General features: G+C 47.4%; 2 protein-coding genes across 2 annotated transcripts in view; one reads left to right on the forward strand and one right to left on the reverse strand.

Moving 5' to 3' along the window:
• Window positions 1-1938: 1938 nt before the first annotated feature.
• Window positions 1939-14429, forward strand: PRSS54 (serine protease 54; the record flags this gene model as incomplete). The annotated part of the gene is made up of 7 exons (XM_081216004.1): window positions 1939-1987; window positions 2130-2225; window positions 4348-4523; window positions 9016-9270; window positions 9867-9998; window positions 13691-13954; window positions 14403-14429. 7 exons carry the CDS (start codon window positions 1939-1941, stop codon window positions 14427-14429), a joined length of 999 nt encoding a protein of 332 aa, XP_081072130.1.
• Window positions 14430-14630: 201 nt separating this feature from the next.
• CFAP263 (cilia and flagella associated protein 263) overlaps window positions 14631-15495 on the reverse strand; it is a 50352-nt gene continuing 49487 nt past the window's right edge. Inside the window, exon 9 of the mRNA XM_081216889.1 lies at window positions 14631-14764. Within this exon, the coding sequence (XP_081073015.1) occupies window positions 14636-14764 (129 nt within the window). The 3' untranslated portion in view covers window positions 14631-14635. The remainder of the gene's footprint in view (window positions 14765-15495) is intronic.

The following is a 15495-nucleotide window of genomic DNA, read 5'->3' on the forward strand; positions in this document are numbered from 1 at the left end:
CTTCCATCTCTCCCACTGCCCAAAATCTTACCGATTCCATTCTCCCAGCAGAAGCCAAGCCCTGCTCGGTGCTGGAGGTGATAGAGGCTGGCGAGGCACACATGGGATGGGCGTCAGGGAAACCGTGAGGGGAAGGAGATAGTGGCTCCTCTCTAGTCAGGCTTCGCTCTCTATCCAACCATCCTTCCCCCATCAGCCATTCATTTGTCTGTCCAATGAGTGCCATTTACACACCTGTGCCAGCAGCCTGCGAGCCCTCTGGTTCCGTGGAGTTACATCTCACCACAAAGTTCTCGACACTTTCCTGAAGTCCTGGCATTTGTGCTGAAGCCAGAGCTGTTCGTAGCGGCCAGAGTGCAGATCCATCTGGCCCGGTGGTCTGGCAGGGCCCTTCTGGTAGCTCCACGTGGACCCACAAGCCATGGGAGCTAAAGAAAACTGGGCTGAGCCTCCAGAAAACCACAGAGGGAGTGTAAGAAATGTTGTCAGGGATTGGAAAAACCAAACCCACCCAAGTCGTGGGCTTCCTCCATCCAGTCAGACAGACTTATGTAGACACAGGGCAGGTGCTGAGGAGGCAGACAGACCACGGCCACGACTGGACCAGACTCTGTGATCTAGCGAAAGGGATGCCATCTCAGCCAGACTCGGGGAGAGGCAGGCTTCCAGAATAGCCCTGCCAAGTTTAGGAAACAGGCAGGCTTTTCATCCTGGCTCCTGCTGAGTCCCCATGTCCAGACGTTTGCTTGGTGACACCATGGTAACTATGATGCCACAATGGAACATTCTTCCCAAGGGGGTAGCAGGAATCCCTCTGTTGAGCTCTGCGGTGTAAGGTCAGGGTGAGTTCATTTCTCCTTTAGCAGGAGCAGTTCAGGGAAGAACTCTGAGAACCATCCTGACGACAAGAAACACTTGGTGTCATGAGCAGAACGTGGTGACTGAGGACGGCATGCATGGGTTCCTTGGGCTCTTGTGTATTGTCTGAGGTGACGGTAGGCCTGGTGGTGGGGCTGATGGAGGAGCACGCCTGGGCTTTGAATTCCAGCTCCACCACTTGGCAGCTGTGTGACCTTGGGTGGGATTCTCAATGTCTCTGAGTATCAGTTTCTGAATCTGTAAAATGGGAATGATGATAGTGTCCACCTCACAGGGTGATTGTGTGAATGAACTGAGTGACACGCTGGGGCAGTTACTATGTAAAAGGATGAGCTGTCACCAATTAGAAGAAATTCCAGTAGAGTTTAGTAGGAGGGGCAAAATCAGGGTAGGCTTTCACGGAACACCTGCTTTTTGTTTTCGGCAGCATTTTACGGCTACAGAGTTAAGGCTAGGGTCGAATTCCACGAATCAAAAGATGACCCTGGGCTTCCCTGGTGGCGCAGTGATTGAGAGTCCGCCTGCCGATGCAGGGGACACGGGTTCGTGCCCTGGTCCGGGAAGCTCCCACATGCCGTGGAGCGGCTGGGCCCGTGAGCCATGGCCGCTGAGCTTGCGCGTCCGGAGCCTGTGCTCCGCAACGGCAGAGGCCACAACAGTGAGACGCCCGCGTACTGCAAAAAAAAAAAAAAAAAAAATGACCCTTTTCTGAGACCCAGCTCTGTGGGAAAGCCAGAGACCCTGGATTGCAGACTGTGGAGAAAACTGACTGGCGTGGCCACCTTCTCTCACTGGGCTGTCTTACGCATCGCTGGCTGAAGAGCGGGGTTGGGCAGCTGGTCCCTGCCTCTTTATGGCACGGACCCCAAAAATAGGGATGTGACAGGTCTGTTCCCCACGTCTTGGAAGTTTTGTCCGTGGAAAGGAAAAGAGGCAGGGACTCTGACGCTGGGGGGAAATCATCACCTTGGGGAGGAGAGGAAAATCCCATGCGTTTGGCTGTTCTGTGTTCACAGCTGCCCGTGGGGTCTGCTGCGGCTCACTCTGGGGATGGCAGCGATGAGAGGGACGTTCTTGGTGCTGTTCTACGTCTCCCATGCTTCTGCCAGTGAGTGTGCTTCTCTCTTCCTTCCCAACTTTAGCTGATTGTGTGACATGGCAGGGGGAATCATCCCGGAAGAGGAAATGGTCCTTAATGTCCAGAGAGGGACTCAGGGTGTAGGTGACTCAGGGCATTTTGTTCTGGGCAGCTTGCGTTGGTGGTGGGAACCAGGGAGAGAGTGGGACGTGGGGCGTGGACGTAGGCAACTGTGGCTTCAGCAGCCTGATGTCAGGCCTAGTCCTTGGTGAGAGTACGGTTAGGGAGACAAGCCTTAGGCTATGGAGAGGCCCCCTGCGCGGAGGGGCTTGGCGTGAGGCCTGCCTCCCCTCTCACAGCCCTGCCCTGCTCTTCCGGGGGCACATTCCCTGCGTCCGTCAGGTGGCGGACATCCTTCCTGAGCCGGGGTGGGGGTCCGAGGTGCGTCTTACGCACTTGGGAACTGGGCCTTCCCTGTGTTTCTACTTCAGTATTGTTCCGATGAAGCCCTTTATCCTTAAACCTTATTGTTACCTCTAAACTGACCCCCAACGGCAGGGCCCGGCCCGGGAACAGGGAGGTGCCTGAGAGGCTGCCTGGCCTCAGTTGGCAGAAGTGGCAGCTGCAGTCCCCTCCCCGACCCCCAGGTTGTCCAGGACTAAAATTCTGGCCTGGAAAGGGGAGATGGAGGGGGGCACCTGACTAAAGCAGGCTCTGCCCCACCTTCTGCCACCCCAGCTGGCTCTCTCCTGTCTTCCTGGAGTTAGATGGGGGACAGGAGAGGCTTCCCGTGCACGCACACACGCATACACACACCAAAAGGACTGCCCCACTTTCCAGGCCTCCTCCATCTCCTTGCAGCCCAAGGAGACAAAACACAGACAGGGCCTCTCTCCTCTCTTAAAAAGCCTCAGGCAAGTGACCCGGGGCAAACATTTCATCTCTGAGGCAGATTTCCTCATTATATCCTGGCTGTTCAAGAGTTTTATAAGGACAAATGAATCAGCCAGCTAGAGCTTTGAAAAAGCAAAAATCATCACAAACCTGTAGGTTCTTCGTGGGTTAGGAAGAGTTGGTTAGTGCCTCGTTCACCACAGATTGCCAATGTCCTGTGAAAAAAAAACGGAATTCTTATCTTTGGTGATCCTGAAGCACTTGGTGGCCTTACAGACATCATCTTGCTAACAACCAGCTCTTGTCACTGTTTCAGCAAAGACTCCAAGTGTCAACTCACAGAGATGTTTGATCACATGACGCCCTAGCATGGAGAGGTCTGCTGTGGTCCTTTAATGACTATACTAAATGTTCAGTCAATTTCAGCGTCATGGTTTGGAAACTCTCTGTCATTGATGCTCACCTCAGAGGGTCACCTCCTGGGGGAAGCCCTCCCAGACTTCATGTTCTGGGCAGAATCCGTGCCCCCTCCTCTGTATACTCCGGGCACTGTCCCTTGTGTCACAAGTCTCTCTGAATGCTGTCACTCTCCAATGTGTCTGTCTCCCTTGTGCACTGTGACCTCCCCTGGGGTGGGGACAGGATCCTGAAATCCTTCCCTACCAGCCCAGCCCCTAACTCAGCAGGGCTGCGTGTGCGGTTGGATGAATGGCTGAAAAAGAAGCCACCAATGACCTGACTTTTTCAGCTGGTGCTACCCACCATGTGACATACAGAACCCAGGGCCACCAACTTAGAAAAAAGCACTGGGTACTCATGCAGCGGCTACCAGAGCAGTGGTTTACATGGGGAAAAGATGGAATTGTCCACTGGGCTTAGCATTATCAGTCATGGGGACACAACACCCCTCTTGTGAGAGGCATGTGTTATCCCACCTCTCATAAAAGGAAACTGAGGCCCAGACAGAGGAGTGCCTCTCCCCAAGTCTCAACACATAGGGGCCAACTAGACATGGGACACTGTGTCCAGGGACTTCCTGAAACACTAGTGGTTCTCAACCCCAAGTACACATTCGAATCTATCCTGGGGAGCTTTTGGAAAACATCAATGCCCAGGCCTCGTCTCCAGGGGTCTGGGTGGGGCCGGGCAGCAGGCAGATGAAATGTTCAGTCAGCTTGAGAATCCCTATACTCCACTCTGCATAGGCGAGGATGAGATGGGCACCCTTGGTCCACTAAGGAGGCCGGGCACGGGGACTCATCGGGACAGGGCACATGGACTAGGGAGGGAGACCCACCAAGGGTCTTTTATGGGGAAGAAGACCCACTAGGAAAATAAACATGGGTGGTAGAGTTAGTGGTGACCAAGACAGAGAGCCAGAAAAAGTGGGGAACCAGCAGAAGTGTGAGCGGGTCTTGGGGTCTGGTGCCGTGGCGGCAGCCCCAGGCCTCCAGCTCCTTGCCCCAGTAGTGAGGCCCCTGCACAACCCCCTGCAGCTTGCGGCATCCAGAAAAGCAACATTGTGGAAACTTCCGAGGAGGGTTTGGTCGAAGACGAGGAGTTCCCGTGGGTGGTGTCGCTGCAGGATGTCCAGTACACCCACCTGGCTTTCGGCAGCATCCTCAGTGAGTTCTGGATCCTCAGCATCGCATCCGCCTTTCAAAACAGGCCAGTACCCCTCCTTTGGAGTCTACGTGGCTCACCGAGGCGGAGTTGGGGGGTTCTGTTTCCTGCTCAGCTTGGGGAGTCCTGGAAGGTGGATGCCCAGTGACAGGGCAACAGGGCTTTTTACCAGCGCAGTGCTCGCTGTGAGTTTGGGGCTCCTGAAGTCACCAGTTGCCAAGGTTGGCGCAGTCTGTGTCTCCTCTGCTGTGAGGACTGCCAGCTGCACAACTGCAAAGTGAAATGATTGTTTCTCCATCTTCTACAGGAAGGATATTTGTTCCCATTTTATTACAATCACAAAGGCACTCTTTTTTTTTTAGACACTTTAAAAAAAATTTTTTTTAAACATCTGTATTGGAGAGGCACTGACTCTTGATACTAAAGATTCCTATTGCTTATCTTGTTAAGTGAATTGATAGGAGCCCTTACCTTAACACACTTACCTCAGGCCTTAACAATGTGACTGCCACAAATACATGCACGTAGAGAAAACGCTTGAAGGAAATACGCAAACACTTGAAGAGTGCCCATCTCTGGATGCTCAGAATGCATGTGATTTATTTTCTTCTTTGAACTTCTCTGTATTCTCCAAATTTTTTACAACAAATGGGCATTCTCTTAAATCAGAAAAAGAAAAAAAGCCTATACATGCTATTAAAGGAATAACTTTTTTTGGTAAAACATCTCACTTTCTGACCCAATGATTTCACTTTTGGGCATCAACATTAAGGAAATAATTTCAACCACTGGAAAAGTTTTATGCACAAAGTTGTTCATAGGATGTTTAATTACACACAGAACACTGGAAGTGTAATGTCTGATTATCATGGATAAGTAAATTATGCTATAGTTACTATTTTATAGTTTATAATACATTATATATGATACATAGTATATAACTTCTATATATAATTACATATAGATCTATCTACTCAATATATTATATAGATATATATTATATGTGATATACACTATATATAGTATATATTATACAGTATATAATATATACTATATATAGTACACATACTATATTATTTTATAATTTATAATTATAATTTATAAATATATAGTATATTATATAATTTATAGTACACATACTATATATTATATACTATTTATACATTATATATTATATATACACATATAGAGTATGGGGGGAGAGAATATAATTACTATAACTGGCCAATACATTATAGTGTAAACCCTTGATGAGATATTGTGCAATTGCTGAATTTTTTTTAATTGTTGAATTTTTAACATACGATTTGTATTTTTTAATTAAAAATACATGTATTTAAATGAAAATACATGTAATACTGTGATGTTCATGAGGAATCAAAGGGTGTGTAATGAAAATCAGCTCCTCCCCTTCCCTGCCCTTCAGTCATCATTTCCCTCCCTTGAGCCATTTCTGTTACCAGTTTCTTGGGTGTTCTTCCTGAAACACTCCATGCACTCATGGGTATCTATATACCTATAGGTCTATCTATATTGACTCTTATATCTATTGACAGAGAGAGAATTTTCTTTCTCCCCTGTATTAATCTGCTGGGGCTGCCACAATGAAATACTACAGACAGGGTGGCTTAGACAATAGAAATTTATTTCTTACCGTTCCAGAGGCCTGGAAGTCCAAGATCAAGGTGTCAGCAGGGTTGGTTTCTCCCAAGGACTCACTCCTTGGCGTGTGGACGGCCACCTTCTCCTTGTGTTCTCCCATGGCCTTTCCTCTGTGTGCACACGTTCTTGCTGTCTCTTCTTCTTATAAGGACACCGGTCCTGTTGGATTTAGGGCCCCACCCTATGGACTCATTTAACCTTAATTACCTCCTTAAAGGCCCTATCTCCAAACACATTCGCACTGGGGGTTAGGGCTTCACGTATGAATATGGGGGGACACAATTCAGTCCATAACACCCACCAATACAACTAGTAACACACCATATACATTATTCCACTCTTAGCTTTTTTCACTCTGTCATGAATGTTGGGTGATCCTTTCCTATCGATACATAGAAAGTTACCTCATTTCATGCATCAGTTAGCTGCCCAGTATCCCATATGGATGTACCATAACTACACAGTCCTCTAATAATGGAAATTTGGGTTGTTTCCAATCTTTCACTAGTAGCAAAAAATGCTGCAGTAGATATACTTGTACACACATTATTTCACATACATGGAAGTATATTGTTGCACAAATAAACTAAGAGTGGAAAAACTGGACTAAATCTTGATAGCTGTTGCCAACCAGCCCTCCAGAGAGGTTCTGTTTTCTATGTAGTGTTTTCATTACTGCTATTTTCTATCTGGTCTGCTGTTTTGGTTTTGATTTCCTCTCTGACTCTGGGTTTTATTAAAGACCATTTAAAAATATCCAGGTAATAGGGTGATTGTTTTGTATTTTAACATGATTTAAGTTTGAGTTAGACTGCATGGTGATCTATTAAGGAATTTGTTGATGTTATCTTTGTGGTCTACTATGTGGTCCATATGAATATTTTCCACAAGTAAAGAGCTCATTTTCTGTCCTTGGAGTACAATTTAATATATAAAATTAGGGCAGGGAGTCTACTTGATCTATCCTAGGCTGACTGAGGTGAATTACAAATTTCTGGCTTTTTCTCCTCCTATTTCCTGGAATTTAATTCATGAACATTTTATCACTTGCTGCAGATATTTATAAATGAACTCTTCACTGTAGACTGAATTCCTTATCATCATGAAAAGCCTTTCTTTGTCTTGTTGCATGCTCTTCTGCTCTGGTGTTCAGAATGAAGCTCCTGCTTTTTGTTTTTATTTTAGACTGTTCTGTTTTTATTGCTTGCTGTTTTTCTTTTCATTATATGGCTTTGTTTTGTATGTCTCTTCTGACAAATTTGGAAAGTTTGAACTTGTGTTCTCGTGGTCATCTTAGAATTAGAATTTCATGGAAGACACACAAATCTTCTGTTTCTCTCTGGATAGTCCTCTCTAGATTCTACTGTGGCTGATGCCAGAATTCCTGTCTTTTCACTTCTTCCCTCGTTCTTCATGACCACCCAATTTTAGTAGGTTATTTATGTACTTTAATGTTTACCTTGATTCATATATATATTTGTACACCCTTGTTATTTCATATAATAGCTATAAATAAATAATAGTTTAGATTCCCATAAAAGATGAGAAAATTGGTGCATATACCTACCTCTGCTGGTTTACATCACTACTCCAATCCATAACTTTAAAAGTTTCTCTTTTGTTTTAATTTTAGACCCATATTATAATGAATTCCACACTTACTGACCGTCGCTTTGCTGGATTTTTTCCATTCAACACTAGAATTGGCTAAAATTTGTCTTCAAGTAGTTTCTTTTCTTTTCTTTTTCTTTTGGCCACGTTGCACAGCATGTGGGATCTTAGTTCCCTGACCAGGAATTGAACGTGTGCCCCCTGCAGTGGAAGTGCAGAGTCCTAACTACTGGACCACCAGGGAAGTCCCTCCAAGTAGTTTCTTAAAGGGCTCCCAAGAACCATATTTCCTCGAGTTTTACATATTCAGAAATGTTGTGCTGCCCTTAAATCTGAACGACCACTTAAGTGTAGAATTCATGGATCATGCCTGCTTCCATTTGAAGACTTAACAGGCATTCTCACCCCCACCCCACCTCAGCTTCTGGTATTATATCTTGCTGTGGAGAAGTCTGAAGCCATTCTGAGTTTTTCCTCTGTAGGTGGGAAATTACACATCCTAGTATTCCCCAGGAGAGGCCTGGTTTACACCTGTTATCCTATTGTTAGCATCCCCTTTCACTCTCACAAGTTCCCCAGCTTAGACAATAAATTAGAGGACAAACTTAAGATGACTTAATCTGTTTTGTGTGGATGCCCAAGGATTCCTTCTTTGTCACTGAAGTCCAGCAACTTTACCAGCCATGCTGGATCTCTCCCATTTGCCCCTCCAGACCCACTCTCTACTCTTTTCCATTCTGCTGGGTGCCAGGAGGCTGACCTGTGTGGGTTACACCAATGGGCGCTCTTGCCTTCTGGGTTCCAGTTGGGTTTGGCCAAAGGGAGCACTGGCAAGAGATCAGAGGGAGGAAGGAAGTGAGGTCAGGTATTCCCCTGACAGGTACTGCAGACTGGATGCCTCCTCCAGCCAAGGGACCCACTCCCCATAGCTCTGTCTGACCACTCCCTCCCACCAACACCCTATTGTTACCTCAGCAGAAAGCTGCATATGCCACCCGGAACCCAGCATACTGCACTAGTCTCTGTGATTTCCCTATGTCCTGCGAGACCTTTGTAAAGAGTCCCTTTATTAAACTTTCCTCAGTTTACCTTATTTGAGTGTGTCATCTGTTTCCGGCTGGGAGCTGACAAGGGTATGTCTCAGTGTTGAGCATTCTGTATCGATTTTTCCCTATGATACGGAGTACGCTTCCACACTGTAGACACAAGTCTTATTTCTGGAAAACTTTCTTGGCTTCTCAAGATTACCTTGCTCTCTCTCCAGGAAGGACGCTGTTGCTATAGTTGGTATAGCTAAGATGGATGCAAAACTGATTGCTCACGAAGAATATCCAGTCAACACCATCATCATCCATGAGGACTTTGATGATAAAACAATGAAAAATAACATAGCCCTCCTGAAGACAGACACGGCGATGCAGTTCAACAACCTGGTCCGGCCCATCTGCTTCCTCGGCAGAAAGTTGCATATGCCACCAGCCTTGCAGAACTGCTGGGTGGCAGGATGGAATCCCACATCTGCAGTTAATGCCTTTCTTCTCCTAGAGGAGGCTGTGTGTGTGCTAGCAGTGGGGGTGACTGGGATGAACCATTCTAGGGCTTAGCTCAATAATTCAGGTGGCCTGAGGGTCTAGAGTTGGGCTGGAACCCTCACTTAATCCATCAAGATTCCCAGTGCTTGCCCTCTTGAGACCATTCTTACATCTGGTCCTTTTTCTTCTATTCCAACACCAAAATTGGAAGTACATGGGCAGCAAGCAGCCTGAAATGAGTGCAAGGTTACCGAGGGGCCAGGGGACATTATTCCCTGAACCAGAGCTGACAGTCCTCTTGTCTGAGCCATCCTTGTTTTCTTTGATTTTTGGGAAACAAACAAGGAAATGCATTCATTCTCTGTAGATGTGGAGGAAGGGTGAACATTTTCTCTGCCTATTTTCCATTCAAGTTCAAAGCAAAGGTAGTTTTCAGTAAAAACTGAGACACAGGTTCGGATTTCTGTGAGGAAAAGGGGGTTTATCAGAACATTTCCTACTCACTCCCATCTGGATACGTGAGTTGTAGTTGCGTTGACTCGGGGGATGTCTTCTTGTGAATAATTCTCGGGCTCTCTGTTGTCCAGACAGGAAATCACATGACGATGAGTATCCTGAGGAAAATCTCCGTGAAGGACATTGACTTGTGTCCCTTAAACAAAATCGAGAAAACAGGATGTGGCAATCACATAGAGATGGAAACTGATGCCGTCTGCTTGGTAAGAATGCAGTGGAACAGAAGCTACAGGCTGAGAGTAAGCAGTGGTCACTTCATGGGGGAGCCTCAGGACTCCCCCTCGCTGCATTGTGAGCTCCGTGAGGGCAGGGACTGTCACCTGGGAGTCACGGACGTCTCCAGGGCGAACAGCACTTGGCAGGTAGCAAGTGCTCAATGACAATCTGCCGAATGGACTAAGCAGTCACCGTTTTCAGTGTGACATGACTAAGCGTGGCTAAGTCACATGCTTTTTCATTAGCTAAAAGTTTGAAAGAGTGAGTCCAAACCACACATGCAGATATACGCTGCGCACGCCTACAGCGTGGGCTCACTGTATTCGGCTTCTTTGGAACCCAGCCTGATGCTATTGTTCATCAATTCCTGGGTTTCCCTGTGAGAAGCCCTGCCCTCTAGCTGACTGTGAGCTGTCCAGATGTGGCTGTCCTACTGCCACAGGAAAATGTGGAGAATTCACAAACACCTGTCTAGGCCCCCTCATATCTGTATCTGGAAAAAGTGTGGCTTACCAGGGCCACACAGTTCATAAACCTTAAAGGCGAGAACGCAGGTCTGCCACATTTCCAGGCAGAGTTTCCCTCCGCTCCTCTAAAATCGTCTAAGACACTCATCAACCACTTTTCTCGAAGTAACCTTCAGGATTCCCTGATGGGGCAATTTTTTTTTTCCAGAGGATCTAGGGAAAGTTTTTTAGAGAAAAGGGAAAAAATACTATGTGCGGACAATTCTTTCTCAAAGTCATTTTATTGCAAAAGCATGAGGGACTGCCTTTCATCAGGAAATAAGTTTGCCCTTCTAAAGCTGGTTCAACATTTATCAAGTGCTTACATTGTCCTGGGCTCTCTTCCAGGTGGAGGATTGTAGAAGCTTTTTAAATTAGAGAATGTGTTAAAATACAGTAGAAGACGTAGCTACTTAACAAAATCCTGCCATCAGCCACTCCATCAACCTAGTACCACACTTCATCAAATCCAGGATGCTGTCAGGTGCAGAATGCACCATTATTTTATGTAACACTGAGAAGGTAAAAACGCTGCCACTCAAACTCTGGAATCCACTGATTAAAAGACACATCCCGGGCTTCCCTGGTGGCACAGTGGTTGAGAATCTGCCTGCTAATGCAGGGGACATGGGTTCAAGCCCTGGTCTGGGAGGATCCCACATGCCACGGAGCAACTAGGCCCGTGAGCCACAACTACTGAGCCTGCGTGTCTGGAGCCTGTGCTCCGAAACAAGAGAGGCCGTGATAGTGAGAGGCCCGCGCACGGCGATGAAGAGTGGCCCCCGCTTGCCACAACTAGAGAAAGCCCTCACACAGAAACAAAGACCCAACACAGCAAAAATAAAATAAATAAATGAATAAACTCCTACCCCCAACATCTAAAAAAAAAAAAAAAAAGACACATCCCATTTCAAAGATGCTAATTTTTAAGAGCATCTTAAATTCACTGGAATATGGTAAGCTGCTTACCCTCTAAATGATCACCTCTTTAAACCATCCACAAAGGTCAGATTGGTTTTTAACTGTAGCACACCTGTGGACTGTCCTTTGTATTTTAAGAGAATTGTGCTTGCAAAAAAAAAAAAAAAAAAAGGTGCCTTGTCTACCTAGGATCCTTCCTAGGAAATGTGTTCTAGTGTCCAGAGGTCCTCAAAGCCACACTTCTCACATGTAGAATAAGCTACCCAGGTTCAGTGTCTGCCCTAATGGGTCCTCAAAAACCCAGCAAAAGTAGAATTGCTCTGAACTCACCCCTCCTTTTTTCCCACAACGGTTAGGGCTTTTGCTGGATGTCAAGGTTGAGGATCACGCTATGAAAGCGGGTCGCTCCCCTGGGAGATGAGGTGGTGCTGGAGCGCCTGGTGCTTTTTGCCTCCATTGCTTGAGCTTCAGAAGTCTCGGCCTTACACGCCATGGGGAAGAGAAACAGAGTGTATTCTACACCCAAGTGGAACAGCAACTTGCAAAACTACACAATAGCCAGGGATGTTGACCGCACAGTCATTTGTCAAAACTATTTGTCCTGAATGGCATTCTTTTTCTTCCTCAAGCTGTAAAAGCACAGTTAAAACAAATTGGGAGTGGAACTGGTGAACGGAGGGGAGACCACTCCATCCTTGGCCAGAGAGCCTCTGTGCCCCAGGAAGACACAATGAGGTGCAGATGAGAGCCAGTTCACCAGTCCCAGGAGGACCAGCCAGAGCTCAGGGATGAAATCACCCTCTGCTGTTTGGCAGCATGGGATGCAAACAGTAGAATGTGAAAAACGGAAAAAATCAAGAGTTCCACACTCAAGCACCCCCTTCCATCTAATTAGAAGCATAGAGCGAAGTATGGAATGTCATCCTCGTGCGTGTGCAGCTGTGGGACAACCAGGGCATTATGGCAGCCTTGCAGAGCATGCCTCCCATGGCCCTGCTTGCAGAAGTGTTCTTTGCTTCCCCCATTTGCCTGCATTTCTGTTCTGGTGTGGCCTCCTCAGAAAAAGGAGGGTTTAGTGAAAGAGGCTGCATGTGTGTAGAAACCCAAGAAAGCTCAAACACCCAGGCCTGGGAATGGGCAAGGGCTGAGGTGACCACTGTTTTGCCTCTTGAATTCTCACTGTTGAGTCTGTTCAGACTGTTTCCCATTGTCTGCTGCAAGCCCCCTCCCTCCATGCCTCAGTCCACAAAGTGAGAACAAACTGTGATCACCCAGCCTGTCTCACCTGGCAGGTCACATAGGTCAAAGGTGGCTGGCCAGCCTTTGATGATAAACTCCCTCTTGGACCAAGATGGACCACAGGCTGGTGCTGGGGGGCAGGTATTCCTTTAAGAGGAGGCCCAGGGGCGGGGGGTAGGGTGGAGCACAGGTAAGGTAAATTATACCTAGTAGCTGTCTTGTTGCTTTTCCCACATTTCTCAGTTTTTCACGTTAAAAATGATGGCCTTTTCTGCACACCAGGGTAATAGCAGCTAACTGTTTACTGAGTGCATCCCGTATGTCAGGCCCTGTGCCAGGAGCTCTGCCGGTGTTACAGGCACTAACCGTGTCCCCACTTTAGCTCATAGAATTAGCTAACCTGCTAGGGTCACATGTCCAGCCAAGTGTGCCGGGCTTCCACCCACTCACCTGAAGGGAGATAAGGTCTGTGTGGCAGAACTCCCAGGGCCCAGAGGACTGCTGCTGAGAGGTGCACTGGCAGGCAGCTGCCAGGTTGGAAAAGCTGTGAACCCAGCCCGGCAGCGTGTGCTTCCTGCAAGTCTGACTGACCCTAGCAGGACTGTGGGTAGGTGCAAGCAGCTTGAACGAAGGATGTAAACAAAATAGGGAAGAGAAGGAAAAACGGGAGCATTCCAGGCCAGAAAGGAACAAAATAACATTTGAGGAGTGAGAAACCAAAAGAGAGGATTTATTCAAAGGACTAGAAAGGGGCAAGAAAATGAAATGGGATCCAGGAAGCTACAGGCAAACTGCAGGAGCCTACAAATAATTTGTATAATGAAAGGAAAAGTCATCTTGTTGGAATTTGTGGTGGAGGTGGCCTAGATTGGAAATATTATCCTATAACTTACCCCATTTCCAGTGAGAACCAGTGTAAAACTTTTCTAGAACAGATAGTAAATTGCACAGGGACATATTAAAAAAGAAAACAAGTTTTTCTAAGACCTGAAGCTTTCTGTCCTTTGTCACAGGGGGACCCAGGAAACCCAATGATGTGTGAGCTGAAGGAATTGAATCTGTGGGTGCTAAGAGGAATCCTGTCTCAAGGTGGTGAGAAATGCCCTGGCCTGTTCCTGTACATCAAGGTGGAAGACTACAGCAACTGGATCACGTCCAAGACCAATAAGACCAGCCCTCCCCTGTCTTCCTTCCATCACTGGGAAAACCCGATTCCTTTCCCCAGCCACTCATCACGTGATGTTGTGACACAGAAAAAACATGCTGGGCTGAGCCAGGTTGGATGGTCCCAACCACACTTCCAAGGACAAAAAAGGGCCACCATGCATTCATGGTCACAAATGGCAAATGGCACGCCAGTGAGTCTAGACTTTAGGGAAAAGGGTCTGAGGGAGTCAGACAAGTCTGAGGTGGCCACCCAACCCATGTACTATGACTACTACGGTGGGGAGGTTGGGGAGGGCAGGTCTCTATCAGGCCAGAACAGGTTACATCAGCCCCAAGAAATTACCTTATTTTTCTTTGTGCTTGTTTTCTGTGGTAATGATATCTTAGTCTAGGAGCTAACCTTCCAAACGGAAGAGTAAGCTCAGAATGTTGAGTGCCAGGCATTCACCACGCTGCTTTGGTGTCTCTTTTTGAGAGTTGCACAGCTGCGTTGCCATGGACAGGCCCACAGTACAGACTCGGCTGGCTCTCCCTCCTCTGCCCCACTCCCACATGCAGGAAGGTCATTCTCATGTGTGCTTGTGAACTAAATGTGAGCTAACAAGTGTCAAACCATTAGAGTGCCCCGTGGTTCTTTCAGTATTTATGGTTCCCGGAGCCAGGCTGTGAAAACACTCCCCGGGGGCCGATGTGGCCTGGGAGGTGACCAGCAGCCTGGCTGGAGAATTGGGGACACCAGCCAGCACAGGAAACAGTGAGAGGACCCCATGACTAGAGAGGAGCTGATTACTTTAATGGATCACTTTTTGGTCCGCAGCCGTCGCCTCCCTCTGGCTATTTCCCAGGGGGCAAATTGCCTGCAACTGTTCATTGGTGATTTTCATTTTATTCCAAGCCTTGTGGTAGCCTTTTAAGGACATCTGCAAAAAGGAGAAAGGGGGAGGAGGGAGAAGGTCATTTGGGACAAACGGATTGTGCCTATTCTACCTGCATCCAGCCCTGTGATGGTATGGATGACCTCGTATGTGGGGCAGTGTCTGCATGCGTGCTGCGGATGCAGGCCACCTTGGGGCATCTGGAAGATTCTTCTAAAGAGCTTGTCTCTGTTCCATGAAGTGAGAAGTTGCAGGTTCCTTCTGCACTTCTTTGCTACTTCTTAGCCCCAGATGTGATGGGCCCAAGTATGGATCCTAATTTACTTTCCTGCTGCCAAGTGACCACTGGAAGGGCAGGTAAACGCACTGTGGAAAATGGAGCTGGGGTCTAGATGTGAGAATGCCAAGCTTCCCAAGTGACCTGACTGGGTTTTTAAGCTACCCTAAGGATGTCTTAAGTGCCCTCAGTGTGCAACCTGGCCTGTGGCAGTCTTGGTGCTTTCCTTTTTTTTTTTTTTTTTTTTGATGCCAGCGTATCATTTGCACTTTTCCTTTTTCTCTTCCATGGCTTACAAGGGGCAAGGGTGCTTCTGTGCACACTGTACCATATGAAAAGGCTTCGGGGTTAGTCAACATCAAAAAGACCCATGGGGCTTCCCTGGTGGTGCAGCGGTTGGGAGTCCGCCTGCCGATGTGGGGGGCACAGGTTCGTGCCCCGGTCCAGGAGGATTCCACGTGCCACGGAGCGGCTGGGCCGGTGAGCCATGGCCGCTGGG

Source organism: Mesoplodon bidens (genome assembly GCF_964165515.1).
Source record: "Mesoplodon bidens genome assembly, chromosome: 18".
NCBI lineage: Eukaryota > Metazoa > Chordata > Mammalia > Artiodactyla > Ziphiidae > Mesoplodon > Mesoplodon bidens.